The sequence below is a fragment of the Ovis canadensis genome, chromosome 15 (assembly GCF_042477335.2).
Source record: "Ovis canadensis isolate MfBH-ARS-UI-01 breed Bighorn chromosome 15, ARS-UI_OviCan_v2, whole genome shotgun sequence".
In the NCBI taxonomy this organism is placed as follows: domain Eukaryota; kingdom Metazoa; phylum Chordata; class Mammalia; order Artiodactyla; family Bovidae; genus Ovis; species Ovis canadensis.
The window spans coordinates 87768687-87782915 of NC_091259.1; the positions used below are offsets into that span (position 1 = coordinate 87768687).

Below are 14229 nucleotides of genomic sequence, written 5' to 3' on the forward strand. Positions count from 1 at the left end.
CGAATTGATGTATGTATGTACTATCAGTTTGCATATTGAAAACACAGCTACTGGTCCTTGGCAATTTCCCCAAACTATCAATGGCAATGTCTAAGTTAGGTGTCAAGTTTCAGCCTTAAAAATCTAATTCAATTAAATCATGGAAAATATTCTCTGATCCCCCTCACTATGAAATTAAATATGTGTGTGCTTAGTCATTCAGTCATGTCCAACACTTAGCAACTCCATGGACTCTAGCCCACCAGGCTCCTCTGTTCATGGGATTCTCCAGGCAAGAATCCTGGAGTGGGTAGCCATTCCCTTCTCCAGGGAATTGAACCAGGGTTTCCTGCATTGGCAGGTGGATTCTTTACCATCTGAGCAACCAGGGAAGCTCTGAAATTAAATACAGTGTTAGTTAAAGTATCACAATCCTCTTAGCTTTCTCTGATCTTCTCTTTGCACCTTTTCAGCTAATATTTAATTTCGTGAGTGATGGAACAAAACAATGGCACTAGAGTGACTGAATTAATTCTCCTGGGATTCGCTGGTCAACACAAGTCTTGGCACGTCCTCTTCATTGTATTTCTAGTGATTTATGTGGTCACCCTGGTAGGTAATATTGGCATGATCCTACTCATCAAGACTGACTCTTCCCTTCACACCCCCATGTACTTTTTCCTCCAAAACTTGGCTTTTGTTGATCTCTGCTACACCTCTGCTATCACTCCAAAAATGCTGCAAAACCTTGTAGAAACAGAGCAATCCATCTCACTCATAGGATGTACGGTGCAATTACTAGTCTATGGGGCTTTTGCAACAAGTGATTGCTACATCCTGGCTGCTATGGCAGTGGACCGCTATGTGGCCATCTGTAACCCACTTCGCTATGGAACTGTTATGTCCCAGAGAGTCTGCAGTCAACTCTTAACTGGTTCATACTTCATGGGTTTCCTAAATGCTTCTGTAAACACAAGTTTTACTTTCTCATTGAACTTTTGCAAATCCAATAAAATTAATCATTTTTTCTGTGATGCACCCCCAATTCTGGCCCTCTCATGCTCTAGTATTTACTGGAACATCACGCTCCTAACAGTCTTTGTGGGGTTTAACTTGACATTCACCATGTCCGTCGTCATCTTTTCCTACATATTTATCCTGGCTGCCATCCTGAAGATCGCTTCTGCTGCAGGGCGGAAGAAAGCCTTCTCCACGTGCGCTTCCCACCTGACCGCTGTCACCATTTTCTATGGGACGCTCTCTTACATGTATCTGCACCATCGCACCATAGAATCTCAAGAGCAAGAAAAAATGGCTTCTGTGTTTTATGGGGTTGTGATCCCCATGTTAAATCCCCTCATTTATAGTCTGCGAAACCAAGATGTGAGAGAAGCCCTGAAAGGAGTTGGAAAGAAGTGTTTCTAGACTGAACATCAATTTCTAACTCAACATTGTTCAATGAGCAACCGACAGTTCTCTCTTATTTCTCAACAGCAGAAGATGTAGAAGATATTTGTGAGATACAAACAAAAATTTATATAAAATATATTTCCTTAATTGTATCAATAGCTTTTGAAAAATGATCAACCTTCCAATCTTAAATGATCAAATAACCTTCTAATTCACATAGAGACTTTCCCTGGTGGATCAATTGTAAAGAATCTGCCTGAGATGCGGGTTCTTACCCTAGTTGGGAAAATCCCTTGGAGAAGGAAATGACAACCCACTCCAGTATTCTTGCCTAGGAAATCCCATGGACAGAGGAGCCTGGTGGGCTAACTCAGCGACTAAAGCAAACTTAGAGAGAAGGCGTCTAAAGAGATCTTTGATATTGCTTTTGTACATTCTGAGGAGCCCTTTTTTCAAATATCTTGCTGTTAAAATAGAAAAGAGCAATAAAGAAATGTGTTAGTCAATGTTGTAAAGTACCTGCAACAACAGTAGTATAAAGATACCAGTTCAAACATTGTTTCTGGTTTCTCTTAAGAGGTATTGTTACTCGTGCTATTTTCTATAACTAAGCTGGTTTAGTATTGCAATGAATCATTTAAAGATGCTCTCCATCTCTTTGGAGAAAATGTGCTGAAAAGAAAGAGGGGGAGAAAAGGACAATTGAAGGAATCCTCATACATATTCAGACATTATGGGTCAGTATCCCTCCTTTCTACACATGGTCTCTAACCAACTAGGACAGTAACATAGGAATCCGGCAACTATGGATCATAGCCATTTATTCTTGCAAAATTTTTGTTTTAAATATAATTGAATCCCCAGTGTACCCTCTTGCAAGGATACAAATCCAGTGGAGAATTTGGTGCCACAGACCAAACTCATTTATCCAGAAATGAAGCCTTATTTCCCACTATCTCTAAGAGTGGAGAGAGGTGAAAGAAACCAGGTTTAACACAAGAAGTCATACCTGGGCTTGAACACACATGTTCTATCCACAGGCAGAATCAATCACACCCCCATCCTGCGGACAAGCATGTTAACCGAAAGCCTGAGATCCCATGTTCTATTTCGTCTCTCAATCTCATTACTCAGTTAAACCACAGGAAGTTGTGAACTAGAGGATTGACAGACAGGATGGGAGTTCACTGCCTTTCTCAGCATTTCCAGATATTCCAAATTATGGACTGAGGCAGGAAACACCTACTGGGAGCAAATCACAACCTAAACAACACCAAGAAAATTCAGAGAGCACCAGCTCATGCAGCAGAGTGCATTATAGGAGACGAATCCCAGAAGCAGGAAACTCTGATTTTTTTCTTAGAATTCCTGGTGACCTGCCCATAATACCCTCTGCATAGAGAAACCCTAAATTCAATCTGGAATTGAAAATCAAATCATGTCCTGATTTGATTAGCAAATCATATCCTGAGAAGGAGGGAGGGGTCTTCACCTTTACTACCCTAAACTGTCTGGAGACACACAATATTCAGGCTTTATTATCCTGATACGTCTTCCTATAGAAACATTCTTAAATGCAATGACTGAAAATGCCTGGCATAGAGGAATTGGACTATGCAGAAAAGTTCATGGAAAAATCTCTGTATTAAATAATATTACTTTGACATTCGTAAAGTAGAAAAAAGGAAATACATGGACAAAAAAACACATAATCATAGTAAATGTATTTTTTCCATGACATACAAAGTTAAGAAAAAATTTTAAATAAAGTTACAGAAGAGCTATTTGACATAATGAGAAAAAATTCATATTCAGAAACTCTAAATTATTAAAGCCCAGAATAAGAACACAAAAAGTTTAGGAGTCAAAATTTTACTTCTGCAGCCCACACTACACAGAAGCTGTGGGCAACTCAGTAAGAAGGGAGACAGTGGTTCAGTCATTAAGTCGTGTCCAACTCTTGTGACCCCAAGGACTGTTCAGTTCAGTTCAGCCGCTCAGTCGTGTCTGACTCTTTGCGACCCCATGAATCACAGCACGCCAGGCCTCTCTGTCCATCACCATCTCCTGGAGTTCACTCAGACTCACGTCCATCGAGTCGGTGATGCCATCAAGCCACCTCATCCTCTGGCGTCCCCTTCTCCTGCCCCCAGTCCCTCCCAGCATCAGAGTCTTTTCCAATGAGTCAACTCTTCGCATGAGGTGGCCAAAGTACTCGAGTTTCAGCTTTAGCATCATTCCTTCCAAAGAAATCCCAGGGCTGATCTCCTTCAGAATGGACTGGTTGGATCTCCTTGCTCTCCAAGGGACTCTCAAGAGGCTTCTGCAACACCACAGTTCAAAAGCATCAATTCTTCAGCACTCAGCCTTCTTCACAGTCCAACTCTCACATCCATACATGACCACTGGAAAAACCATAGCCTTGACTAGACGGACCTTAGTCGGCAAAGTAATGTCTCTGCTTTTGAATATGCTATCTAGGTTGGTCATAACTTTTCTTCCAAGGAGTAAGTGTCTTTTAATTTCATGGCTGCAATCACCATCTGCAGTGATTTTGGAGCCCAAAAAAATAAAGTCTGACACTGTTTCTACTGTTTCCCCATCTATTTCCCATGAAGTGATGGGACCAGATGCCATGATCTTCTTTTTCCGAATGTTGAGCTTTAAGCCAACTTTTTCACTCTCCTCTTTCACTTTCATCAAGAGGCTTTTTAGCTCCTCTTCACTTTCTGCCATAAGGGTGGTGTCATCTGCATATCTGAGGTTACTGATATTTCTCCCGGCAATCTTGATTCCACCTTGTGTTTCTTCCAGCCCAGCGTTTCTCATGATGTACTCTGCATATAAGTTAAATAAGCAGGGTGACAATATACAACCTTGATGTACTCCTTTTCCTATCTGGAACCAGTCTGTTGTTCCATGTCCAGTTCTAACTGTTGCATCCTGGCCTACATACAGAGTTCTCAAGAGGCAGGTCAGGTAGTCTGGTATTCCCATCTCTCTCAGAATTTTCCACAGTTGATTGTGATCCACACAGTCAAAGGCTTTGGCATAGTCAATCAAGCAGAAATAGATGTTTTTCTGGAACTCTCTTGCTTTTTCGATGATCCAGTGGATGTTGGCAATTTGATCTCTGGTTCCTCTGCCTTTTCTAAAACCACCTTGAACATCAGGGAGTTCACGGTTCATGTGTTGCTGAAGCCTGGCTTGGAGAATTTTGAGCATTACTTTACTAGCATGTGAGATGAGTGCAATTGTGTGGTAGTTTGAGCATTCTTTGGCATTGCCTTTCTTTGGAATTGGAATGAAAACGGACATTTTCCAGTCCTGTGGCCACTGCTGAGTTTTCCAAACTTGCTGGCATATTGAGTGCAGCACTTTCACAGCATCATCTTTCAGGATTTGAAACAGCTCCACTGGAATTCCATCACCTCCACTAGCTTTGTTCTCAGTGATGCTTTCTAAGGCCCGCTTGACTTCACATTCCAGGATGTCAGGCTCTAGATTAGTGATCACACCATCGTGATTATCTTGATTGTGAAGACCTTTTTTGTACAGTTCTTCCATGTATTCTTGCCACCTCTTCTTAATATCTTCTGCTTCTGTTAGGTCCATACTATTTCTGTCCTTTATCGAGCCCATCTTTGCATGAAATGTTCCCTTGGTATCTCTAATTTTCTTGAAGAGATCTCTAGTCTTTCCCACCTGTCCGTGGGATTTCCCAGGGAAGAATACCGGAGTGGGGTGCCACTTGCTTCTCCAGGAGATATTCCCATCCCAGGACTCAAACCCATGTCTGCAGCATGGCAGGCAGATTCTTTACCAACTGAGCTATGAGGGAAGCTTTTTATAGAAGGGAGGGGAAGTGCTTTTTCTAGAGCATGGGCTTTGCTGAATGCATCCACGTATGGATGAGATGGGAGCAGGTACTCTTTAGGTTTAGGTACTCTCAGAAAGCAGAGCTAGATCAGCAACTGTATATCTCAGTAAACATTGCTCAAGAGAGGGGAGAAATACAATAGGAAAATTATGTCATTGGTGAGAAAAGATCGCAATCACAGTTGCCTTGTGGACTTCAGAGGTCCGATTAGAAACACTTTTTCCTACTGTCTTTTTGAGACCATTAACACCGCATTAGACACAACACAGTCTGATTTCCTATGAGAACTGATTTTTGTCAGTGGAGTTAACAGTAACTCAAAAGCAAGAAAACATCTTTCTGTTTTTTTTCTTTCTTTTTTATTTTTATTTTTTTAATTTATTTATTTTAATTGGAGGCTAATTACTTTACAATATTGTATTTGTTTTGCCATACATCAACATGAATCTGCCATGGGTGTACACGTGTTCCCCAGCCTGAACCCCCCTCCCACCTCACTCCCCATACCATCTCTCTGGGTCATCCCAGTGCACCAGCCCCAAGCATCCTGTATTATGCTTCAAACCTGGACTGGCGATTCGTTTCATATATGATATACATGTTTCATACCATTCTCCCAAATCATCTCACCCTCTCCCACAGAGTCCAAAAGACTGTTCTATACATCTGTCTCTTTTGCTGTCTCGCAAACAGGGTTACCGTTACCATCTTTCTAAATTCCATATATATGCGTTAGTATACTGTATTGGTGTTTTTCTTTTTGGCTTACTTCACTCTGTATAATAGGCTCCAGTTTCATCCACCTCATTAGAACTGATTCAAATATATTCTTCTTTCTTTCTTTTCTTCCTTCCTCTTATCTTTTTTCTTATTTATGTGCCCATGAAAATTACAGAAATACAAGAAATTATAAAAATTGGAAAAATTATATAAAATATCTTCTGATTCAAAGAACTAGATCTAGAATTTAATAATAAAACTTTAAAGTAAAAACACCTAAAATTATACCACTAAACACAGAAAAGTCTCATTTAAACAAATCTTAGGTTGAAGATATGAAAACATTTCCAGATATCCATAAGATAATATTTCACAAACTGTTACAAAAATGTCTATAAACAACAAGGAGTTTTCAAATTTGCATAGCTCTATAAATACTAGTGTAAATAAATAGGAAATAATAATAAATTAAGTTAGAACCAGATGTGGAACAGCAGACTGGTTCCAAATTAGAAAAGGAGTCTGTTAAGGCTGTATATTGTTACCCTGCTTATTTAACTTACATGCAGAGTACACCATGAGAAACGCTGGGCTGGATGAAGCACAAGCTGGAATCAAGATTGCCAAGAGAAATATCAATAAACTCAGATATGCAAAGGACACCACCCTTATGGAAGAAAACAAAGAACTAAAGAGCCTTTTGATGAGAGTGAAAGAAGAAAGTGAAAAAGCGTGTTTAAAACTAAACATTCAGAAAACTAAGATCATGGCATCCACTCCTATCACTTCATGGCAAATAGATGGGGAAACAATGAAAACAGTGACAGACTTTATTTTCTTGGGCTCCAAAAATCACTGCAGATGGTGACTGCAGCCATGAAATTAAAAGGCACTTGCTCCTTGGAAGAAAAGCTATGACCAAACTAGATAGCATATTAAAAAGCAGAGACACTCCTTTGCCAACAAAGGTCCGTCTAGTCAAAGCTATGGTTTTCCCAGTAGTCATGTATGGATGTGAGAGTTGGACCATAAAGAAAGCTGAGGACGGAAGAATTGATGCTTTTGAACTGTGGTGTTGGAGAAGACTCTTGAGAGTCCCTTGGACTGCTAGGAGATCCAAACAGTCCATCCTAAAGGAAATCAGTCCTGAATACTCATTGGAAGGACTGATGTTGAAGCTGAAACTCCAATATTTTGGCCACCCAAAGTGAAGAACTGACTCATTTAAAAAGACCCTGATGCTGGGAAAGATTGAGGGCAGGAGGAGGACGACCGAGGATGAGATGGCTGGATGGCATCACCGACTGGATGGACGTGAGTCTGAGTGAACTCCGGGAGTTGGTGATGAACAGGGAGGCCTGGCGTGCTGCGATTCATGGGGTCGCAAAGAGTCGAACACGACTGAGCGACTGAACTGAACTAAACTGAATGACTTAATTAACCATACAGTTTAGACATGAGAAAACAATATAAAGAAAGAGAGTAATAAATATTTTTGGATTAATATTTAAAATCTCTTAAATGACAGCAGTAATAAATTCAGAAACATTCTCTGAAGCTAAAGGTAACAATAAAATGGATAAATCATTTGCTAATTTATCAAGAAAAATAATGCTGGAAAACAAAGAAAAAAATTTTCGCTAAGAGAATACATAACCCAGCAGTATACAAATGTGTTAGAGAATCTGATAGAATGAATGGTTCTTCTAAGGGAAGACTGATTGTAAAAAAGTTACCACAAAGGAGATTAAAGAATAACTAACAGAAGAAATAAAATAATAAAAGTACAATCTTCTTCCCCAAAAAAAACCTGTTATTCACAACTATTAAAAAATAGATAATGATGGTTGAACTCTTGGAGAACATAGGGAAAAAAGGGATGTTTCAGAATAAATTCTATGACTAAGCTAGCAAAAACAGCTCAGAAATGATAGGCCAATGCTACTCTCAAACATCAATGTAAAAGTGCGTAAGAGAAACACGCGCAGATGCGCCACACTGCTTCAGTCGTGTCCGACTCTGTTTAACGCTGTGTAGACGCCCCGCCAGCCGCCAGGCTGCGCTGTCCATGGGGTTCTCCAGGCAAGAAGACTGGAGTGGGTTGCCGTGCCCTCCTCCACCGGATCTTCCCAACCCAGGGATCGAACTCACACCTCTTGTGTCTCCTGCTTTGGCAGGCGGGTTCTTTACCACTAGTGCCACCTGCTGCTACTGCTAAGTCACTTCAGTCGTGTCCGACTCTGTGCAACCCCATAGACGGCAGCCTATCAGGCTCCCCCGTCCCTGGGATTCTCCAGGCAAGAACACCGGAGTGGGTTGCCATTTCCTTCTCCAATGCATGAAAGTGAAAAGTGAAAGTGAAGTCGCTCAGTCGTGTCCGACCCTCAGCGACCCCGTGGACTGCAGCCTACCAGGCTCCTCCGTCCATGGGATTTTCCAGGCAAGAGTGCCACCTGGGAAGCCCAATAAAAATGCAAGTACACAAAGAAAAAAACCTCAGTAGCACAGTAGGAAATAACACACTGCAACCAGTTTAGTTGTATTATAGAAGAAGAGAATATTTTGATATTATAAAATCTATTAGTATAAAAATGCATTAATTTTCAGAGTAAATCATGAAATCATGTCAAAAGATAAAGAAAAACATTTGTTAAAATTAAACATTTATTTTTAATCCCAGTGATTAAATAAAAGGTGCAATACTTCAACCAAAAAATTTGACCATATTTATCAGAAAACACTGAGAGCATTTCACTTAATTTCAGAAACCAATAAAAGATGGCCCTGCTCAAAAGTATTCTTAAATTTATTCTAGAGCTACTATTAATCAAAGCACTCATATTGCAGAAATCAATAAAAAAGAATGAAAGGTCAGTTCATAGACTTGAACACAAATTTTTAGATATTGTAAAAATTGCTCAACCTGACATAAAAACAAAAAACAAAATTAATTCAATAATAAGGCAACACGCACATACATACACACACACACAGAGGATCCCTCATGACAGTAACATGATTAAATGTATCTTCTCTAGAGAAAGCTTAAATGTTCTTTGGCTGAAAATAGCTGCTAACATTGTTTATTCCAATTCCATTACAGCTTCTGGAAGCTCAGGTTCTCAAGGGAGCAAGTACTGATCCCTTAGGCTCCAACTCTAAACTCCCCAGTTAAAAGGAGGCACACAGAGGCCTTGGTGGCCAATCAGCCTTTACCAACTGCAGAAAAAGAATCTGGATGCAGTTTCCGTGTAAGTAAAACAGAGCTCAGTCCATTTTTTCAAAATCAGCCGTGTGTTATCCCAGTGTGTGCTAGAAATGGTGGACCAAAGGGTCAGAGCCAATGGTCTAGTAAGTTTCACCCCAAGACCAGGAATAAAGGCTTCATCCCTGGTGGCGTAATGAAAAATGGAGTGAAATAGGCTGAGTTTGCCCAAGAAGGATATGAGTCAACGAATGATTGAGAGATTAACCGAGTGAATGAATGAGTCGCAAATGGCTTTAGCATATTATTTGCTTATGTTATTATGACCAGTTTTGAGTGCCCATTCAAAGCCTGGTCCTGTGCTTGGAACTTTATATAAATCATCTCACTCTAAGTCACCGTTACAAAGCAGAATTAGCTTCTTTCTCTTACTCTTTTTTTATTAATCTTGAAAGCAATTAAAGCTATTTTAAAAAGAAAAGGTGACAAAGTTTATAAATTTAAAGGATTCTCTCTCCCCACTCCCATGCCCAAAGATAACCATTAGAAGTCTTGTGTGAATTCTTCCTGAACTTTTCCATGGATAAATAAGGAAAATGAGAGTGAGCGTGAAAGAAAATTTTCTTTCGTAAGGGCCCAGCTCTACGTATTATTCTGAAACCTCCTGTGCTCATTTGATAATGTGACATGAGCACCTTTCCATGAGAGTATATATTCATCTCATACTTCTTAGATTACGTTTTGGCTCATAATATGTATCTACTTTGACTTATTAAACGCCATTTCCAAACTTGTCTAATGCACATTGTGTCACAGTGGACATAACTGCCTTGTAGGTCGTCCCGTGCTCTCTTTTATAGGGAGTGGAACTGAGGACGAGAGGTACTGTCTCTATATGTGCGGCCGGAATTCAACTCTGGGCCCGTCTGTCTCCTTTCTACTGCACAGCAAGGAATGGAAATGAAGCTTCAAAAGCATCAGGGTTCAGTATAGGTTAAGCACATTCAAAATACTCGGGTGCTGGGTTTAAGTATGTGCATACATGTTTTACGCCTTGTACTGGAGTTTCATAACTCTTAAAAAATACCCCTCCCTCATATCATACATTCTACTCGAATTCAAATAGATTAAGTTAATATGGTAAATGTCATTATCTCATCAAGGTTCTGGCTTCAGTGGACTCATGACCTAGGCTAGCTTCCTCTGACGAGTGCAGTCACCCACAGGATGGATGCCTCCTTGGAAGGGTTGCATTTAGTCTATTTCACAGCAAAGTTTCCTGAGGAGGTAGCTGACACTTATCATGCTTAGCCTTCCCTCCACGCTGAAATTTGAAAGGAGAGAGCTGTTTCTTGCCCCTTCAGGACAGCGTTGTCCCAGTCTGTTCATTTCTCAAGGTGTTTGAAAGAGCCAGATTGCCCACACCAGCCACAGATTTCGTTTCCTGCAGCCCCACCACTAAAGGCCCCTTCTTCTCCCAAAGTGAGCATCGCATCTGTGGAGCCACAGCTCTGCCCGGCATTACTGACTGTAGAGGAAGGAGCCCTCTCCTGATGTATGGGGATGTGGGGTTTCTTCTGAGGGACTTCTGTCATTGCACAATATTTAAGGCATAAAAATATATTTTAAATAATATAAGAACTACTCATGTAGCCTCCATATAACTTCTGAAACTTGCTTTTTTTTTTATTAGTTAGCATGTTCTTTGAGATATTTATCCACACGGACAGTATTGCTCCAATTTAGTGAATTTGCATGTGATTCCCAGGTAGTGCCAGTCCTAAAAAATCTGCCTGCCAATGTTGGAGACCCAAGAGACGTGGATTCAATTCCTGAGTTGGGAAGATTCCCAGGAGTAGGAAATGGCAACCCATTTTAGAATTCTTGCCTGGAAAATTCCATGGACAGAGAAGACCGGTGGGGCTACAGTCCATGGCATCACAGAGGGTCAGACACAACTGAGCAACCTAAGTGCACACAGTCCATTCTCACTGATTCATTTAATAAATAATCCTTTTCCGTGTTCAAGAATACTGCTATGAAGAATCTGTGTATACACCTACATATGCACATATTCATACATATACTTACACGCATATGTATGGTTAAGTGTATCTGTGTATCCTTGCTTATGTGGTCAAATATTTACCTAGCATATGTACCTGTATTGGAAATTCTGGACCATACAGAGACATATATTTAATTTTACTAATATACCCAAATTTGTCTCCAATATGACTGTGTTAATTTACATTCCCACCACATTCTCACCTAAATGTGCATTTTAGACTGAGGAGTATAGGATTACATTTCCATGCAGTATCAATATACAGTTATCTGATTACTATTCAGTTGTGCATATATCCATATTTCTATTGGCCATTTAAGTTTTCCTTCTATAATTATCCTGATTATAAGTTTTGTGATTTTTTTTCCCTTGGAGCAATTTGTAGAAATTACTTAAATACACTGGATATGAATTCTTTAACATTTATATGTGCTTCAAACCAATTTACCTGAGTAATTTTCAGTCAGTATCAGGTCTTTCCTTTATTAATAATGTTGCTATCTTTATACTTGATATAGTTGAACTTTCCATGTTTTACATTTTGTGACCCTATGTCTTATTTAAATTTCTGCTGCGTAGTTAAGTCATAGACATTCTGCTATGTTTTATTCTCACAGCTTTGTAATTTAAGTTTTTAATCCATTTGGAGAAAATATACAGTAGAAAAGCAATATAATTTTTTCATATGTATAAGCATGTCTAGACCACAGTTTAGCAGACCGCTTTTTACTGATGGACCTACTACTGTTTTCATACGTTGAGCTTCCAGAGACTTGAACGTCTGTTTATGGTTTTTCTCTCCTTGGTTCCATTGGCCTGTCTACCTACCTTCACACCAGTACCGCACCATCTTTATTATTATTGCTTTATAATCAGTTCTGACATCTGATAGAACAAGTTTTTTCTTTTTGTCTACTGAAATCATCTTAGCTATTTTTTAGCTCTTTTCTAGATAAATTTTATGTTTGTGAAGGTGGGCATAAGATTCTCTCAAGCACTTCATTGAAAATAATTTGAAGGGGAATATCATGTTGATACAACTTCGTCTTGATTGTTGACGGAAAATAATTTTTCCATGCTTCTGATGTTTCTCTCCTGCAAAGGGAGCTGATTGTGGCCATTCCAACACCATTGTATTCACACGGTTCCTAGAAAGATGGAGTGATGTGTCTGACTAGTAAACCTGGAGACAAGCTGGCATGCTCTGCTCTGCCCTTATCCTCAGGAGCAGCCAGCCTGCTGAAGCCCAGTGCCCCTGTGCTTCAGAGATGCTTCCCCAGGATGTGCAAGAGGCATGCCCCAGTCACCACCACCAAGACTGAGTGGACAAGCCTGTCTACTTACAGTGTGTTTTAGCAACAAATATGTCACTAATAAATTTAAAAGTCTTTCCCCAGGTATCTAAAAGTGATATGGTTTCTACTTACCATCTTTTATGTCTCGGTTTGTCTAAATACTGGGAAAAGAAGAGAATAACTACTTACTAGAGCCTCTTTGTGGAGAAGGCAATGGCACCCCACTCCAGTCCTCATGCCTGGAAACTCCCATGGACGGAGGAGCCTGGAAGGCTGCAGTCCACGGGGTCACTGAGGGTCAGACACGACTGAGCAACTTCCCTTTCACTTTTCACTTTCATGCACTGGAGAAGGAAATGGCAACCCACTCCAGTGTTCTTGCCTGGAGAATCCCAGGGACGGGGGAGCCTGGTGGGCTGCCTGGGGTCACACAGAGTCCGACACGACTGACGCGACTTAGCAGCAGCAGCAGAGCCTCTTTGAGAACCTAGTAATTGTTTGTTTAATGTATAAATGAGTTTGATTAGTGAATGTGTATTTTTTAAAGCTGTTTGTGCCTATATTTGCAAATGAGATTCATTCCAATGTTTTTGTCATATTTTATTTACTTTGGCTTCAAGGTTATATTGGCGTGAGTTAGAGAATGTTCTTTATTGTGATTTTCAAGAAAAGTTTATATAATATAGAATCAGTTTTGTCCTAAATATTTGTAGAATTTTCCTGTAGCATAACTAGGTCAAATGTCTGTGTGAGGAAAGTCTGTTCTTTTTGTATGTATTTGCTTCTTTGGCAGCACAGGCACGCGGGCTCTTCCCCTGCAGCGCGTGGACTCTCAGTTGCGGCACAAGGCTCGGTAGCTGTGGTGCTTGGGCTTAGTTGCTCCGTGGCATCTAGGATCTTAGTTCCCCGATAAGAGATCAAAATGGCATCCCCTGCATTGCAAGGCAGATTTTTAATCACTGGACCACCAGGGAAGTCCCTGTGAGAGTGAATTTTAAAATAACAAATAAAACCAGTTAATTGTTTCAAAATATTTGAATATTTGGGGAGGAGGGGCAATATAGGGGTAAGGTATTAAGAGGTACAAACTACCACGTATAAAATAAGCTATGGATATATTGTATATCACAGGGAATTTAGCCAATATTCTGTAATAACTATGAATGGAAAATAGCCTTCAAAATTGTGAATCACCATGTTGCATACCAGGAGCTTATATAATAATCAAATATACCTCAATTTAAAAAAAAACTTTTTAAAAAAATCCGATAGTTGTTTACCATCAAAAATATCTTTAATGACTTAGAAGCTAACAAATTGATTGTTTTTTAATATTATAAGTTTTAAATCCTTCAAATTCATTTGAAGAAAAAACACTGGAAATCATTAAAGAATTTGTTTCCCAAAAAAAGACAAATAATATTTTAATATTTCACATGCAAACACACAAACCCACACACATCAGTTACTATCATTCTCTGCCCACTTAGTCTGCTTTTTCTAGAAAGAAATAGAGTAAATACAAAATAACTTTTCTAATTGCATGTATGCTATGAAATATTATGGCTCAAATATTATGTACCAGCCACCCAGTATAAAGAGGAAAATAAATTTTATTATTACATCTGACTCTCCTGGGTGTATGAGCTAGAGGCAGAAATAGACATTGTCA

At 39.7% G+C, this 14229-nt stretch overlaps 1 protein-coding gene across 1 annotated transcript; it reads left to right on the plus strand.

The window, feature by feature from the left end:
* The first annotated feature begins 474 nt into the window (after nt 1-474).
* On the plus strand, nt 475-1404 carry LOC138420647 (putative olfactory receptor 5AK3). The gene has a single exon (XM_069553964.1). It carries the CDS (start codon nt 475-477, stop codon nt 1402-1404), a length of 930 nt encoding a protein of 309 aa, XP_069410065.1.
* Nucleotides 1405-14229: the final 12825 nt, after the last annotated feature.